This window comes from Aulonocara stuartgranti (genome assembly GCF_965226115.1).
Source record: "Aulonocara stuartgranti genome assembly, chromosome: 17".
In the NCBI taxonomy this organism is placed as follows: Eukaryota; Metazoa; Chordata; class Actinopteri; order Cichliformes; family Cichlidae; genus Aulonocara; species Aulonocara stuartgranti.
Window position 1 is genome coordinate 26,079,741 of NC_138953.1, and position 18,245 is coordinate 26,097,985.

The window sequence follows — 18,245 nt, forward strand, 5'->3', positions numbered from 1 at the left end:
AGTCTTGAGATATTTCTTGGCCCAGTCTTGACGTTTCAGCTTGTGTGTCTTGTTCAGTGGTGGTCGTCTTTCAGCCTTTCTTACCTTGGCCATGTCTCTGAGTATTGCACACCTTGTGCTTTTGGGCACTCCAGTGATGTTGCAGCTCTGAAATATGGCCAAACTGGTGGCAAGTGGTATCTTGGCAGCTGCACGCTTGACTTTTCTCAGTTCATGGGCAGTTATTTTGCGCCTTGGTTTTTCCACACGCTTCTTGCGACCCTGTTGACTATTTTGAATGAAATGCTTGATTGTTCGATTATCACGCTTCAGAAGCTTTGCAATTTTGAGACTGCTGCATCCCTCTGCAAGATATCTCACTATTTTTGACTTTTCTGAGCCTGTCAAGTCCTTCTTTTGACCCATTTTGCCAAAGGAAAGGACGTTGCCTAATAATTATGCACACCTGATATAGGGTGTTGATGTCATTAGACCACACCCCTTCTCATTACAGAGATGCACATCACCTAATATGCTTAATTGGTAGTAGGCTTTCGAGCCTATACAGCTTGGAGTAAGACAACATGCATGAAGAGGATGATGTGGACAAAATACTCATTTGCCTAATAATTCTGCACTCCCTGTAGATCAAAGATGGGTCACACACATCACTGATCTGTTAATCAGTCCGACAGTATGTAAATGAAATTAACGTTACAGCACACCATATTATTTGCCATATTAAGAACCAACACTACAAAAACATTTAAGAAGTGAAATTAGTGACCTACAAGAAGCCTAACATTGCTAGCAGACAGCTAGTTAGTACAAGGTAGCCACACCGCTAATAATTCATAACTAAATCCCCAATGCTAACTAAAAAAGGTAGCTTATTTAGAAGTTATTTAGCTTCTTTAGCACCCTTTAGCTCAAATTCAGTTATATCACTATCTAGCTAAACAATAAATGTAATATTTAGTTTTGTTTATCATAATCCCATAACGGTCATTTTTAAACATTTTTGGATCATTCAGCATTAAATCTGTCAGTGTCCCACAATAAGAACAGTTAAAGTATGATTAGAAAAACATACTTTTGCTTATATTTTTCATTGAAAGCTTTATTTCTTTATTTGTCAAATTGAATGTAAGTGCACAAATAAAGAAAGAAGAAAGTTGTTTCCCTTTGACAAGAATTAAGGCAAAAAAAAAAAAGCTCCTTATTATTATATTTGGTGGACAAGAATCAATCTAGACCTCCCAAACCCCCTGTTGTCCTATTACCGCTTTGAAAAAAAAAAGGGTTTTTTTCTTGTTTAGTTTTTTCACTACCTGCTGTACAATTTCCTTGGTTTCCTTTGCAGCACTTCTACGTATTTTCTTTGTCTGAGTTATGATAATTACAGGACAAAATACAGATAATGAGCTATCCTATTTAACAAAGTTGGGCCCAAAGAGTCAACATGACAGGGTTTCTTTGATTTACTACAGTGTCATTAAAACTGGGACAAATTACTCTTCTTTTTCTTAAGACGTGTTGTTAAACTCCTTCACACTAAAAGAACATGAAGAATTTTATAGGTTACTGAGCAATAGTTTTGCTGGCACAGGCTACTTAAGACCAGACTGAGCTGTATGCGGCCCACAACCTAAAATGAGTTTGACACCCCTAATCTTGACTAAAGGTTTAGTCAGCTGTTCCAAGATCCGCTCCTCCAAGTGGGTCTGCAGCGGAAGTTGCCTCCTGGGATTTCCCTCTCGCATCTGTGAGTTTGCGTCAGATCCAACTGTATTTCTATCAAGCAGCAGATGTCTGCAGGGTCACCGCCTGGCCTGGAGTCCTTGTGGCATCGTCACAGTTAGTCAGTGCAAGATCGAGGTGTGGAGGCGATTGAAATGCCACGGATCAGTGTAAAAATAAAAAATAAAAAAAAACAGACTCAAAGCTTACTGACGCAGATATTTCATAAGCCACCCTGGTTCTGAGAAGCACTTGTTAGCTACAACAAGGTTTAATGAAGACATACAGCGAGAGTCAATTTATTCCTCCTCCGCATCTGTTTTCCTCTAATTGGGTTGTTCTGAAACAAGTGCACGCACAGTTGTCTATATATACAGCAGGGCTGAGGACATGCAAATGGAAAGAGAAAAACTAACTTTTTACACAAAAGAAAGGCCTAATTTTTAATGTAACTAAAAAAGAGTCAATCTGCTGCCAGTCCTCCATGGTTTCACACATTCTCCACCATCTCTGCATCATCTGACAGGCCCTGGGCTAACAGAGCCAGGGTTTTATTCAACATGCTGTTGCAGATACAGGGAAAAAAAAGCTGTTTCCAGTCATGGTGTGATTTGTGCTGCTCTGACTCATAGCAAGCCTGCTGCAGACAGGCTACCACAAATATTTGGGTGAGCCATCTCTGTGTGGAGCCACTTGATGGCCTCTTCTCCCTTCTGTCATGCCTTTTCTTATTGAATCCCTGCGAGTTTTCCTTTAAAGATTTTACTTTCTGTTTCCATCTTACCATTTTTCCTTGGTCACTTTTTCCAACTCCTTTAACATCTCTCCCTTTCTTTTCTTCTTACACCACACTGCAGTTTTTTTTTTCTCTCGTACACAGTCTCCCCTCTCACAAGCTTTTTTTCTTCTTTTATCAGAGCCCTTGTACATATGTTATTGTTATAAATATAAGGTTTCCCTTCTGCAGTACGATCTGTGGTCACGCATGTAACATCATGGGGGATATTAAGTCTGTTTGCTGCTTTGTCAAATGTATCAACTTTAAAAGAAGGCTGTATTTATGTCAGGAAACATAAAATCAAACATGATAGCTCATATATATTTGAGTTTGAAAGGCCTCAGAAGGATTTGATGAGACAGACAGAGAGTTAGATTTAAAAAAAAAACAACAACAAAAAAAACAGTGCGAAACATGATAGATGTGGGTGCGTGTCAGTAAAAACGTTTTGTTACTTTGCATTGATCGCTCTCAGTGGAGCCTTGTGCAGTGACCATGCGTCGCAGCAGCTGTCATTCCAGCAGCCTTGGCCAAGTTCCTGACAGCTCCCTGGACATGTGTTCTTCTCCCCACTTCTTTCTCCTCACTTCTCCACTCATTTTCTGCAAACTCGGGCTTAATTAGCCACAAAGTCCAGCACACCTACAGCTGTGGGGTTTGGAAAGTGGAAGCAGAGATGAAGAGATGAAGTGAGAGTAGTAGTCAGTCTTACCTAGATATGTCACATATACCGCTGACACGTTTTTTCCACTGCCCTTAATACCAGACCTGTGAGCTCCGGGATCCTTTTATTGTGCAGCATGTGATTTTATAACCGTCACAACAACAGTGAGATAAGTTTGAATTACTCCCGCATATGGGAAAGAGATACTTCCAGAGCGACAAATAGGTTCTTTATTTGTGTGTCTCCTTGGCTATATAACACGAATTAGGTCTCTCCTCAGCGGCTGGTCTGGTGCAATCTGTGGGATTAAAAAAAAAGGCAGCAGTGATTATCTTTGTTATTGCTGTAATAACTGTAAAGATTAAATATAACTTCAAATATGAATACCTGTGGGACTAAGTGCACCATGGCTATAAATGAAAATCAGTTAAAACATTCAACTTTTGTTATGGCACAACCAATCCTGAGCCAGTGCTGTAGGACCTAAAAACTGCAGTTCCTGTCACGGCCACTTGAGGCTGCCTTTGATTAAAGATAGTACCGTATTAAAATCTCTTTAGTCTACATACCTTTCCTCTGTTTATTGATATAATTAATATTAAAATTAAGTAAAGAACAGTCTAAAGCATGAATGTCAAACTTATTTTACATCAGGGGCCACATAGAGCACACTTTGATCTCAAGTTTATCTCCACATTAAAATCACTGTGATTTCTTAATATAAGGAAAAGTGTGATTTCAACAGCACATCTCAGTTTTTGTACATGATAAAGAAATAATGCTCTATTTAATGAAATAAATTAGTCAGCATGGCTCTTTGGGCTTAAATTGGAAGAAAAATGTTTTGAAGTTACAGAAAAAGTTTTGATAGCTCATTTCGCAGACTGCCCTGTAATTATAAAACAACGTTTTTGTTAAATATTTTTCTGTTTGTTCTTTATTTCACTGTGGACACATTGTAAAGGCAGTAGGCAGAATTAAAGTCTTTGCCAGGCTAATTTTGGCCCTCAGGCCACATGTTTGACACCACTGGTCTAAAGAGTCAGTTCAGTTGTTTCATTTAGTTTAGTTTATTTGAGGTCTCTCTAAGTAGAGTCATAAAGTCAGTTAGTTCACATTAGCTTACATTTAATACCAGAAAACCCCTTCTTACTGGATCAGCAAAGGATACAGATGCTAAATCCCTGATTTCATTAAATTAAGCAAGAGCTTATGAATTCAAAATTGAATTTTTTAGAGAAAAAGTGTCTCGTTTGTTCTCTTAAATCTACATCACTTACATTAGCATGTGCCTCTCATTGTTTATCCTTATTTTCTAGCACGGCTGTGGGAACTTCATCCGGGTGGTGCAGCCTTATAACAGGACTCATCTGTTCATGTGTGGCAGTGGAGCGTATAGTCCCGTCTGTGTGTATGTCAACAGGGGCCGCAGACCAGAGGTGGGTATAAATGAAGGAAGCACTTCATTAGAAAAGCAAACTCATGAAGGAATAAATGTTTTGGGGGAGCACCGAGTAGGTGATCATTGCAACTGGCACTGTAACAGCTGTTACAGATTAAAATTCTCATTGTGCAGAGTGATTATACACAGACATGATCTCAAGAGTGGAAAAATAAAATAAAGTCTAGCACTCTCGTACATCTGTAAATATATTGTAAATGACTGGGTTGTAATGGTGCACAAGTGAGGCTAAGGACACTTTGTAAAGTTTATGGAAGTTTTGGTTTCTCTGTTATTTCCAAAACAAGCTTGTGTCAACTATGTTGAGCAAATATAATTAAAATGATGTAATTTATTTAGCTCCTGAAAACTTTAGTCGACTGTTAATACAATGCGCGATGAGTGAAATTAGTGTGAGTACTAGCACACAGAGAAAATAAGCGAATCTTATTCACTGTGTGACAGTAATCATAAAAAATGCCTCAAGAGGTCTGTTTACCCCTTTTTTGCAACAAATCAAATTATGTACAATTATTTAGAGGTTTGAACCCAACATGACATGTTTTTGACTGATTGCTATAATAACATGAAAATTGAATTTTCCTTGTATTACTGACTGTTGGAATGAGAACAGCAAAATTCAGAATCGCTAAGTGCGGAAAATACATTAAGCTGATGTCAATTGGTGCATGAGAAAAATGGCTATAATCATACCACAACATTGTTTTCGCAGATCTCCTAGGAGTTGGAAGTGTCAACATATGGTTAAAAAAAAACATACATCTCGTAACTTTTTTTGAGCACAGTTTTCATGTAGTCAATTTGATGCCACATGAGAGCAGAGATGCTAAGGCTGAGAGAGAGAAAATTGAGGTCTAGTGTCAAGGATGGATGGCTGTATTCTGAGCTCTAATCTCCAGCCACACAGCCCTGAAAGTAAGAGCAGGGAAGCCCTCCAGGAGAAAAGTGCTCACCGAGCGAGCAGCGTTCAGCCACAGACCGTCAGCTGCTGCCAAACACTAATAAGCAGAGCGAGAGAGCTGCAAACCAGGCTCCTTCCTCACCGCGGGGCCTTTTGTCATTTGGGGTTTTTGTTTGACAGGCAGACTGCTATGTTTGCAACTTCTGAACTCAAACATGTCAGTGTCTCAAAGAAAGTGATCTGTTAAGTGTAACAAGCTGTTGTAGTGGGAAGCTGACAGTGAGCTCTCATCATGGACCTTTGCTCTAGGTTGTGAACGTGCTGCAGCCTGTTGAATGGATCTAACGAGATTTTTTTGCACGTGTTAGTGTTTTTCGGCCTTAGTTTTTCAAGTACTCCTAAAACACATAGTGAATTACATACTGCGATAAATGTCAGTCTTAGTCGGGGAAATAATCTTTTATTTAGTCTTTAAATCTTTATATGGTGTCGTAAGTCTGCTTTTTCACGAGTGCACATAGCATATTTATTTGTTGAAAAAAAATTACTTTATAGATCTCCTTCTAATAAAAGGAAAAAAACAATCTGAACTTAATATCAAATAATCTGTGGATGATGAACTGCACGTTTATCCCTTCATCTTTGTGCAAATTTTTGGAACAACGCTGCTTAACAAAGGTCAATGAGCCAAATGAATTACAAATAAATAAGACATTTTTTCAGATGAGAGGGGCTTTAAAATTAATAAGATGGCTATTTTTTGCAGTGTAGAGGTTAATGACAGGACCTGCCAGATGGAGTCTATCCACTTCCAGAACCTCTTGGCGAACAGGCATATTTTCCTGGAATAACAGTGCTTAGCTGACGTCATCCCCATTCAAGGAAGCTGCACCATCGCCATGGGCATGATCTAAATAAGATGGGACAGGAAGTGCTATAATTTACCTAGGTTGCTGCGGTGCTTGGACTGTCCAGTCTGCCGCAAGGAGGCTGTTGAAACTTGGCAGCATTTCCGCCTGAGAAGAGGAGTTGGCTGTCCAACAAATAAGCAGGGAAATTCCTCCTCTTCTCCTCCCAAACGGAATGTTCTTTTACTATCCCACATGGAGCAGTTAAGGTAGACCAGGGCAGGACAGCCTCTGTGTCTCCTTAAAGGAGGCTCTGAGCAGGGCTACTCTGTGGGACGCAAAATACACTGTTGCACTCAAATATTCAGTTTTATAGCGGTAGAGAGCACAAGACAGAAGAACGTATCATATAAAACTGTCTCCAAAATGTCTGACTTCCTCTTTTTCTCTGTGGCAGGAACAAGTATTTCACATTGACTCCAGGACAGAGTCAGGAAAAGGGAGGTGCTCCTTCAATCCACAAGTGAATACAGTCTCTGTCATGCTCAGTAGGTGCCTCAATCGCTATCTACTATTTTCTTGTTTTTTTATAAAACCCCTGAAAACAACATTATTTTTCACCACAAAATTACATTTCCTTTGTTTTGGAGTGAACTTTTTGAAGCAAAAACAAGAGTATGCATAAGCCACTAGATTTAAAAGATGGCCACTCTGACCTTTTGCCTGGGAAATCTTTTTCTATACCTTTGTTGTGACATGACGACCAAAGACAGGCTCATTTCGTATGCAGCCGTATGACTATGGTTTACACCCTAAGTTATAATCTGCATTGTTATTTATTTGGCTGTAAATGAAGTTCAAGAGTCCTTGATAAACATTTTACTTAGGCAAATTATCAAATGAGCCTTGAACAAATAAACAAATAGAAGTTATACGATGGAAGGTACTTTGAAACTGGCGTCACTTTTTCAAACTGGAGGCTAGCTCATAGAGGCTAGCAAGTATTGAACAAATAATATCAACAATAGATAATTAGTCTCCAAAAGCTAATCAAGATTAGCTAATTTGTCTCCAAACGTTGATTCTGTTCATCTGGACGTAGCGTTTTAAGTGGGGGAAATATTTTGATCACTAGTTGTTGATCAATGGTCATGAGAATTTGCATAATTATGATGAAGAAACTGACCTCCCAGCCCATTGTTCCTTCAGTGGTGCTAGTTTCAGTCATTATGCAAATGTACTGTTTATAAGGTTGGTGTGCATACCCAACCTTTCTTTAAAGTTTCTATATACATGGCTATGTGCCATGTCACTTGCACACTGCTAAAGTTAGCAGCGTGTCTTCTGACCTCAAACGTCAGTTTGCCATGGGCAGTGTTGGGGACGTTACTCAAATAAAGTAATGTATTTCACATTACTCATCATTTTACTTTCAAAGTAATTCGGCTGGAGGAATTAATTGTTACACTACTTGTTACATTACTTTTTTGTTATTTCATAAAATGACCCAAAATGCATTATACATAATTACCAGTTAACCAATTGGGCTACACTCAAACACACCAAAACAAATGACTGCCCTAAAGAGGACACGCAGTTTCTTTAGTTTTTTCCTATAAAACAAAGCGGCCATCAAAAGCAAGATGAAAACCAGCCCAAAGAGACTTTAAAATGAACACCACAGTGATTCTACTTTAGAAACATGAACAGGCAAAAACAGATTGTTACCTGTTAAAGACGTGATGCGCCTGTATGAGGATGCTCTCTGTGCAGGTGCTTTCAAAGAGCTGATATAATGTGGTTGTTTATATCCAGAATGCAGTTTGCACAATATGAAATGCAATAAAAATAAAATTTTCCTTTTATGAAAAATGGGTCTACGAATTCAAACAAACATTGTAGCCTACACCTTCTCACTAGAAAAGTGAAGTGAATTAAAATTGTAGTTTAATTTTAATACACAAGAAATCCCCAGGTTAATACTTCAGTCAAGTCAGGCTAAACCCATCCCTTTCTCCAGTTCTCCTTCCTTTGATCTCTGATTGGCCGAGGGGTGTTTGGTTGCTGTTGACATGTCTAAAGGCGAAACAGTCCACCCTCAGCTCTGCTTTCTGACACCTGAGTATTGCCATGTCAGCAGCAGCTTTGCCAGCCAGTGAGCGATGTCAGAGATCACCGGGAGGGAGCCAGAGGGAAGGGTGCAGAATAATCCAAAGCCAGGGTCAAAGGCAGTGCTGTGAAAGCAGTGATGCAGCACGCGGAGCCCCTAAAGATCTGAGGCAGTGTCTGGGCTCAATAAAAAGCTGTGTTTCATTTCCAAATCCTCATGTTTTGGACCCTGTGTCGCTGTCTGAGTACTGTCAACACTCACCCCTTAGCTAGCTGGCTTGGATACGGGCCACATACCCTTAATCCTCCCCTAACTTGCCCCACATCCTCCAAAACATATGGTCCGAAACTGATAGACGATTAAGTGAGAGAAAAGGAATGCTAAAAAGCATGAAGCAGCTGTGAGGAACATGCTTATTAACAGCAGGACACACGCAGAGTGTAAGTGCCGTTAGTGCTATAGGCGTTTGGGTTTGAGTTCATTCTCAAAAAATAATAATGGTATAAATATATTACTAAAGCATCTGAATGTACCAAAGTCATGCAAGGCTCTATGTGTATTGTGGTAATGTTTTCAGGATTGTTGTGTGGGAATGTTGTTGATTGGGCTTGTGTGCATTCTTCTAGATCAGGAGCTGTTCTCAGGCATGTACATTGACTTCATGGGGACAGATGCTGCCATCTTCAGGAGCCTAACCAAGAGAAATGCAGTGCGGACAGATCAGCACAACTCTAAGTGGCTTAGTGGTGAGCACATGTCAGAGCTTCTATGTAAAGTATGAATTCACACAAATAAGATCTAGAAGGCCTCTTACCTTTTTTACTGTTTCACTCAGAGCCCATTTTCATCGACGCCCACCTCATACCAGATGGAACAGACCCCAATGACTCCAAATTGTATTTTTTCTTCCGCGAGAGGCTAACAGATAACAGTGGAAATACTAAGAATATCCACACCATGGTGGCCAGAGTGTGTCCGGTAAGTCCCTTTTGCTTTCGCCAAAATAAACCAGCACAGTTTCTTTTGTGTTTTTGCGTTGCTATGTGCGGCTTTTGTCGGCAGAATGATATTGGCGGACAGCGCAGCCTGGTCAATAAATGGACCACCTTTCTTAAAGCCAGGATGGTTTGTTCAGTTGTGGAGGAGGATGGCACGGAAACCCATTTTGATGAACTTGGTGAGTTAAACAGAAGAACATACTTGCAGCAATGCACCCTGTTATTATCAATGTATTACTTTTGACACATCATTTTCATGCTCGGGGTCTTCATGGTCTGCGGACCAAGTTTAAACAAATTTTACTGTTTGAAAAATATAATGCCGAGAACCAAAGAGATTGCTAATTTCCAAAAGCTTGCTATTTATGTTCCAAGGTTTCAAACAGATTGCTTTCTCCATAAACAATCCCGGGAACGTCCCATGTTTGGTCTGGATAAGAATTTCAGCCATTTGTCCAGTTTCAAAACAATTGTTCTGTTGCTTTTGGTTACCTGGTATTCAACTATAAGCACATCCAGGACTTTCTTCGCCTTAGCCTCAAATTTCAAACATCAGCACGTAGCATTTGAGACCCAGACTCCATCTGTCAACATGTACATTTATCAGGCATTCATCTCTCTTTGGCCTTTTTATCTGTAGGATGATGTGAAATGAGATTTGGGGAATTTGCTGAAGGTATTAAACTGGAAGGTGTGTGCTTTTCTCTTTGTGTGTTTTCCCTTATAGAAAGTGTGTTTTTGCTGGAAACGGATCTGCCCAAGGGCCTGTTGGTGTTTGGCGTGTTCACTTCCACAAGGTAAGGCCGATGAAGCCAACTGTAACATTCCTGTAGGCCTCGGAGGTATGGTAATCATTCAGGGGATATCAGCAGATGGGGATGTGCTTGTCAAAGGGCCACTTACATATAAATATCATGTGTCACGTGGCAGAACAGCTTATTCAGATGATGAACTATCAATTACAGTGTCCTGGTGGTTTGGCCATATGGTATTCCTTGATTTTCTTTCCTCAAGATCCTCTGCAGCATTGTGCCATGTTGCAGACCAAGTGCGAGGGATACATTTATAGCACATGTGAATGTTAGAATTCATATGACATGATGTTGTTGGATGTCTTCCATAAGCATACTCTGTAGGATTGTTGAGTGCACAAAGAATTTAGTTACTGCATTTTTTAAATAGCTGAAACCCAGCCATGGTTTTTAGCAACTAGATAAACACACATTATAAAAAAAATCTGAGAAAAATATTGGAAGACAATAGCCTGATATCACAGAGTATTTTTATAATATCAGAAATTTAAGAAATAACAACATAAAAATCTTTAGATACTTATTTAATTTTTGAAATCCTGGAAATAATTTTTTTCATTTCATTTCATAGCCACAGTATGGTATATATGTCTAACATTTCAGCATTCAGGGTAGCACAGTGGTGCACTATTGCCTCACAGCAAGAAGATCTTGAGTTCATTTGTCCAATGTGGAGGTTATATGTATGTGTACACTGTCAGCACCTCTGTGACCTTAAAATAGATGAGCAGAAGAGGATGGATGGACGGACGGATGGATGGATTAAAAAAGCATTAAAATTCATTTAATTATACAAAGTTAAAGACAGTTTCAGATATGTACAAGGAGTTCAGTAGTGAAAGATCATTAGGTTTGTGTTTAAGTTGTTAAAATGGGCCCAAAAAGAACTAAAAAAAGAACAAAAAGAAATCAAATACACTGCAGGAAGGAAGAAAGTTGACCAACAAAAGTCAATGAAGGCAAAAACTGTGAAAATAAATTATAGAAACCAAAACAGTGAACACATACATGGCCCAGGGGACCTCAGTAAGTGAAAGAGAGGAAAAGACATGGATGACATAATAGGAAAGAAAATACTAAAAAACACAAAGAAAGAGGATCAAGGAAAAAATCCATGAGCTTCTGTGGTAACTGAAAAAAATGTTCTCAACAAACTGATTACTGAAACTGCTCTCCTCCAGCAGAAAGCACAGCCAGCAGGGCAACAAGGCAAATTTGGAAGTTTGAAAAAGTGATCACTCGATACTTCTGGTCAGATCTTTAATTGGGTCTGTTTGTTTAACCAAGTGTGACACTCTCACAACCCTCGATCCACTTGTTACCTCAGGATTGTAGAGCCTGCAGTAGTGTCTCCTGGCTCAAAAAAAAAACAGCCAAACTAAACACTGAGGTCCTCGAGGTCTCTGAGCTCTGTGTTATTCCTGCTTTCTTCCTCCCTCTCTCCACTTTGCACAATACGCTTCTGTTCGCCTTTTCAACAAAGCCTCTTTTATGTGTTAAGCAGTGTGGTTTTAAATGGCTGAGCCAAACCACATCAGACCATCGAGGAGGAAATAGGTGAGCTGTTGTCAGCGGAGCGTGACAGCAAGTTCACCCAGGCTCAACTCAGAAAAGGAGACCTTAATAAACAACCTCAGAATATTTCATCTGGGAGGGTCTTGAGATGGTGAATACTGGTTCCTGTTGCAGTGTCTCACCCAGGTTGTGCATGTCGTTTCAGCTCCGTGTTTAAAGGCTCAGCAGTGTGCGTGTACAACATGGCGGACATTCTCACAGTCTTCAACGGGCCCTTCGCTCATAGAGAAGGGCCCAACTTTCAGTGGATTGCATTCCAGGGGCGCATCCCCTACCCAAGGCCTGGAACTGTAAGTTACATTTAGGCCAGACAGTCATTTTTTATTGCTTTTTCATGATATGATAAGATAACCGATAATTACTAACATATGAGCGTATGATCATATTGTTTTATATTCTAAATAACATTTCCAAACAATTTAAAGCCATTAAACAATAAGTAAGGTATTTTCTCTGCAGCAGGACTTGCAATACTATTTTCTGTTTATTTAAATTTTCATTAATTGATAAAAAGAAAAAGAACTTGTGGAAATGAATGAATGAGATTTTGTTTTTGCACTGTTCAAACCCGCCCTATGTTTCTGCAGTGTCCTGGTGGAGCCTTCACACCTGACATTCAGACAACAAAGGAGTTCCCAGATGATGTGGTGACCTTTGTCCGCAACCATCCTGTAATGTTTAACGCCATCTATCCGGTGGGGAGGAGACCCCTGGTGGTTCGTACGAATGCTGATTATAAATACACGGCAGTGGCTGTGGACCAGGTCATGGCCGCTGACGGCAACTACCAGGTGCTCTTCCTTGGCACAGGTACGCGTTCTGCAGTTCAGATACAGAAACACTTTAAATATGGTTTTTGTACACATGTGACAAAAACAATATGACTGCATTCTACAGGCCTCAGCTTTCTGGTATTAGTTCTGGTATTTAAAAAATACCTTAGGCAGGTGTCTCATGCAGAATATTTCCGATAGATGTAATTTTGTGTTGAAATACGATAGAATAGTCCTTTATTGTCATTGTTCGTGCAACAAAGAACAAATATTTCGTAGCTCTTCAGCTGTTTTGACAGCAAAAGACAAAAAGAGACTATACTATAAAGATAACAGAGCTAAAGGTCAACAGAGCTTTAGGGAGCGAAGAGGGGCTTACTGGTTACTGCCAATGGGGAGAAACTGTTTTTTTTTTTTTATCTGTTAGTTTTGGACCTGATTGAGCTTAATCTTTTCCTCAGAGGCTGATGTCTGGGGTGGGTGTGGTCCATTATAATACAACTAGCTTTCTTTTACAGTCAGCTGTTGTAAACACAACCAAAGGAAGGTCTTATTTATATTAGACGATAATACACTCTGCTGCCCTCACCACTTGTTTCAGATCTTTCCTGTTTCCTGCTGTGCAACAGCAGGTCAGAAGGTTCTCTACTGCTGACCAGTAGAGGGTCAGCTCAGCAGGTGATGAGGGAGGTGAGTGTGCTTTAACTTCCTTAAGAAGTTAAGCCCCTCTCTGGCTTTTTCCACCTGATGAGAAGATGCACGAGGTCCAAGTGAGGTCAACAAAGCCCTGGTAGTAGAGGCATAATAGTCCAGGTATTACAGGATGGGTGTTTTGCTTCTTAAAGAGCAGTGGGATGCATTTTTCTTTGTTTCTTCACACAAAAAAATATAAAAACGAACCAGCCAGACTACCAGCATCTCAATATTTTAATTTTACTAGCTCATTTAAATATATTTAATTGAAGTGAGATCAATGTTTGCGGTGCAAAGACGCTGTGTATAAAATAAATACAAACTGGATTCCATATAAGACCTACATCGTGGCATCAGCACATTCAAATATAGCCATCGTCTTTTCCGAAGACTGTGGCACCACCATATTCCTGTTCTAGGAAGGTGAGCTTTAAGTGCTACTATAAATTCATTTACAATGACATGCAGTACACAGAGGCTGATAGGGACATTTTCTTTCTGAACAGGTTATTGCTTGGAAACTCAATGACACAGCTGGTTATCAGATACACAGATAAGCTGGAGTACTTGTGTTGTTGCCACTCAGCTCAAACAGGTCAACATGGCGCTGCATGCAGTATAAATCAGTGCACAGATAGATCAGAGCAAAAGATAAAGTCCATTAAAAGTAGATTTTTTTCCATTACATAAGGAAGGAGGATCTATAATGGATTGCCACTTTTTTAGAAAGTCGCTACCTCCTGAGTATAAGGTTAAATGAGGGACACCATTGTAAAACATCACTTAAATGTCAAGTCATTGAAAATGCTAGAATGGCTTGCACTTGCAGAAATAATTTTTATGAACAAATTATGCTATAAAAAAAAGGCCTGACAGAAAAAAATGTAATGCTAAAAGTTGCATGTGATCATTGAGATAAAGCAGAGTAACATGTGATTATTTTCTCATCAGCCTAAATGTATGATCAACACTTTTCTCATTTTCAACCCATTGACCCACGTGATAACAGTATTATCATGGTGGTGCTACCGTTTTATGGCGCTGCGTGAGTACAAAAGGCTGAGGAAGTGGTGGGCTGATATTTACAGACAACAACATGAATGCCATAAGCAGATATACCAAAATACTGGCTGACAAGATGACACCCAGTCTCCAGAAACCTGTCATGTATCACAAATATTCCAATGATCCAAACCTCACTGACAAAGTAAAAAAAGTGAAAAATGCCAGACCCATTAAATCGTTACATCTATGCTGTCGGTGCATCATAAGTGCAAAACCTTCTGAAACCCTACACTGCAGCCTATACCATAATCTAACACTAATATGTGAAACATAAAGTTTGGTAACAATATCAGTCACTTACATTAGCTGCATAGGCTCTACATAGTTTTGCTGCAGAAGTATAACTTAAGCATTCGAAGTGATGCAGTTCCAAAAAGGTTCTACAGTTCTGATTTAGTTGACATGCAATATTGTGCAACAGCTTGCTGTGTAGTGAATATTTGTCGAATATATGCCAGTGTGTTTCTGTGCTTAAAAACACCAGATTTAGATAATAGAAAAATGTGTGTTTGTTAGCAGAAGTGCGTGTGCATTCATGCTTGTAATTGTCCACGTGTGAACATTGGCATTCAGCAAACTGCTCTGGGAGTCTCTCGCCCAGCTGCCGGTGTTTATCGAGCAGCCTCTCCTTTCTGTTCCTCCTGCCTTGATTTTTGAAGAGTAGCCAGTGCCGCGTACCCATATCTGCTCCTGAAATGGCGCTTTGTCTCAAGGATGGGGGAGACGGTCTTATCAGGCATTTCCAGGAGCTGTTACTGTACCCCCCTCCTCCTCCTCCTCCTCCCTGCTCTGCTGCTCAAATTCCCAGGCCAAAAGAGCCATACTGATGAGGATAGAGCTGCATTTTGCCCTTTTTGTGGTCCTTGACCTGCCTTAAGAGCTTCCATTCCCACTCCTGTCACAGCTGATTTTGTTTTTGGAAACTGGTCATGGCTATCATGCCTAATTCAAAAGCAAACATGGGCAAAGACAAACAGACTGCTGGTGGAGCTGGTGGGGTTTTTTCCACCAGCAGTCGTGTTCTGCTTTTACTGATGCCTCACAACTCTAGAGGTTCATTGCTGCGTAGCCGTATCTGTTTCACACGGTAGTTAAATGCATGTGTGTGGTTGGAACTCATGAGACGTGTGCTTTTTTGCCCTTCAGACAAAGGTACAATACAGAAGGTGATTGTGCTACCCAGCAACCATTCCCTGCATGACGATCTGATCCTGGAGGAGCTGGAAGTGTTTAAGGTCTGCTCTGTATTTCTTCCTTCTCTCTTTTTTTTTCTCTTTCACTTTAATCCCCTTTCTCCCCTTAAATCAAAGGCAGGGACTGGGAGGAGGATGTGTTTGGCCACTACACAAAGACCAAGGGCAGACAGACAAAAGGCAGGGTGGCATTTGCGAGATGGATGTTCTGTAGTGCAGAGCAGTGTAGAGTGATGAGAAACATGCTAGCATACTCCAAGTCTGGAAGTCACCCTCAAGTGAACCTTTGCATATGTTGCTTTATCTTAGGTGATAGACCTGTGATCAGAAGAAAAAGTCTCCTTTGATCTTTCTACCAAATGGTGCCACACATAGACTTCAATCTAAAGAGATTTGTCTCTTTAGAAGACATAATTTATTTCTCAGGCTACTAAAGACATCTGTCCAGAGTTATTCTAGACCAGGGGTAGGCAACTCCGGGCCTCGAGTGCCAGTGTCCTGCAGGTTTTTAGATGTGTCCTTGATCCAACACAGCTGATTCAGATGGCTAAATTACCTCAACACCTCCTCAACATAACTTGAAATTCTCCAGAGGCCTGCTAATGAACTAATCATTTGATTCAGGTGTGTTGACCCAGGGTGATATCTAAAACCTGCAGGACCCCGGCACTCGAGGCCTGGAGTTGCCTACCCCTGTTCTAGACTGATTTGTGCTTTTTTGCACCAGCATTGCAGTCCTTGTGATTATGTTTGCTTTGCAAGCTCTTTTTCAAGATCAAGAGGTGTCTTGAAGTCTATAAAGTTAATATCATAAATATCAACATCTGTAAAGTAAATATCAGGTTATTAGGTCTTATGAAGGGATGAATCCCAATTTTCGTTTTTTTTGGTTCACCCCATCATAAATATGTAGGGAAGACGTCAGGCAAGAGGTACAACAGTTAGTCTACTGCCATTGGCAAATGAGGGTGGAGGCTCTTTCATGACTGATTGTTGGCTTCTTATCTTATCATAATTGATGGAAATATAAATGCAGAGAGTATGCATTAATAATACCATCTGGGAAGCAGATGGCAACAGCTTTATCTTCCAGCATGAACACAATCACAAACATACTGCCATTACAGCAAAAGGATACCTGGATAGAAAAACATACAATAGAAAACTATCAGTCATGGACTGGCCTCCCCAAAGCCCTGACTTCCTTCAGCATTATTGAAGCAGTGTGGGATCATCATAACACAGAATAGAAACAAAAGCAGCCAACATCCAACGAAGAGCTTTGAGGTTCCTTCAAGACGCCTGGAGAACTATTCCTGTAGAACACTCTATAGGCAATAGCTTCATAGGGCCTGATTTATTTTGGACTGTATTTCATGAAACAAGAACTCTGAGAGCGCCCATTCTTTGCTATATAATTACCATAAAGTCTGGTATTTGTTTTCTCATCTAAGTGTTGTGAATTAAAATGTATATTTTCCAGAAAGTTCTACGTTTATTTCATCAACACACAAACTCTGAACTTTGTTTTTGTCTTTGCTGTTTTTCAGAATAAGGCTCCTGTTACAAACTTAAGAATATCCTCTAAAAAAGTAAGCATTCTGAATATGTTATGTATGCATCTGCTTATCTTAAGTGCACTTATATTGTTTAAAAACATTCACTGTCCAAGGCCACTACGTAATGCATTCAACAGTAATCTCCTGTGCGTGATAAGCCTCCCAAAGGCACGGAAATAATAAGCCGTTTTTTTTTTTTCTTGCGCCCTGCCTCATTTTCCTGTCAGCCGGCCACTTATTAAGACAAACAGGGCTGCTGACATTTGAACTGTTTATTTTGCAGCAACAGCTGTACGCCAGCTCGGAGTTCGGGGTCTCGCAGGTCTCCCTGCACCGTTGTCAGGCTTACGGCTCAGCTTGCGCTGACTGCTGCCTCGCCAGAGACCCCTACTGTGCCTGGGATGGACTGAGCTGCTCCCGCTTCTACCCCACTGGCAAAAGGTAGACAAACGTTTCCAGTTTGAGGGTTTATAGCTACAGTTTCCTGCTAGTATTAAATTTAATTGTACCCAGTGAGGATTGCTTTCTTGTATTGCATGAAAAAACATTCTGCAAGCCCCCAAACAAATTATTCAGTGGTAATAAGCACTGATAGGTGTTGACAGGAAACCCATTCATGGAGGCAAAACTTTCACGAGTCTTAAATAAACATTAGCGACTTTTACATTTTTCAATATTAAACACTATTTTTGTTCACTTTGATTATACTTAACATTTTGCAATTTGCAGGATTATTACAGTGAGGTTTACAGTAGCCAGTGAAGTTACAGCAAATATCAAACCAATCGACTTTCCAAAGCATGGGAAGCAACTGATGTGCTATACGTTAAACTGGAATAGAACGTTTTGCTCAAAACTTGTGAAGGCCAAAAGATCACATGACTGCAATCCTTCAGTGCACACTTCTGTGTAAGCCAGATTCCACTTTTGTAGTTTCCCTTCCGGCGCCTAGACATAACACAGACGAGGAGGTATGAGCGACACCTCGCCTCTGCTCCGGTGTCTCTCTGGTTCCTTTAAGGACCAGCTGCCTGTCTCCTGACAGTTCAGTCAGACGCAGGCCAAATTTAGTTTGGTCGTAGAACAAAAGGCGCG

At 40.2% G+C, this 18,245-nt stretch overlaps 1 protein-coding gene across 6 annotated transcripts in view; it reads left to right on the forward strand.

The window, feature by feature from the left end:
- The window catches only part of sema3c (sema domain, immunoglobulin domain (Ig), short basic domain, secreted, (semaphorin) 3C), a 44,236-nt gene that overhangs the window by 22,166 nt on the left and 3,825 nt on the right, over positions 1 to 18,245 (forward strand). For 4 of the 6 annotated variants that reach the window (XM_082510737.1, XM_082510738.1, XM_082510739.1 and 1 more), the window contains exons 5-14: positions 4,481 to 4,600; positions 6,830 to 6,920; positions 9,109 to 9,228; positions 9,318 to 9,659; positions 10,208 to 10,277; positions 12,013 to 12,157; positions 12,455 to 12,677; positions 15,545 to 15,633; positions 17,142 to 17,183; positions 17,434 to 17,591. In XM_082510737.1, coding sequence (XP_082366863.1) covers positions 4,481 to 4,600; positions 6,830 to 6,920; positions 9,109 to 9,228; positions 9,318 to 9,659; positions 10,208 to 10,277; positions 12,013 to 12,157; positions 12,455 to 12,677; positions 15,545 to 15,633; positions 17,142 to 17,183; positions 17,434 to 17,591 — 1,400 coding nt within the window. The remainder of the gene's footprint in view (positions 1 to 4,480; positions 4,601 to 6,829; positions 6,921 to 9,108; positions 9,229 to 9,317; positions 9,660 to 10,207; positions 10,278 to 12,012; positions 12,158 to 12,454; positions 12,678 to 15,544; positions 15,634 to 17,141; positions 17,184 to 17,433; positions 17,592 to 18,245) is intronic. The other 2 variants (XM_082510741.1, XM_082510742.1) reach the window with 1 other exon arrangement.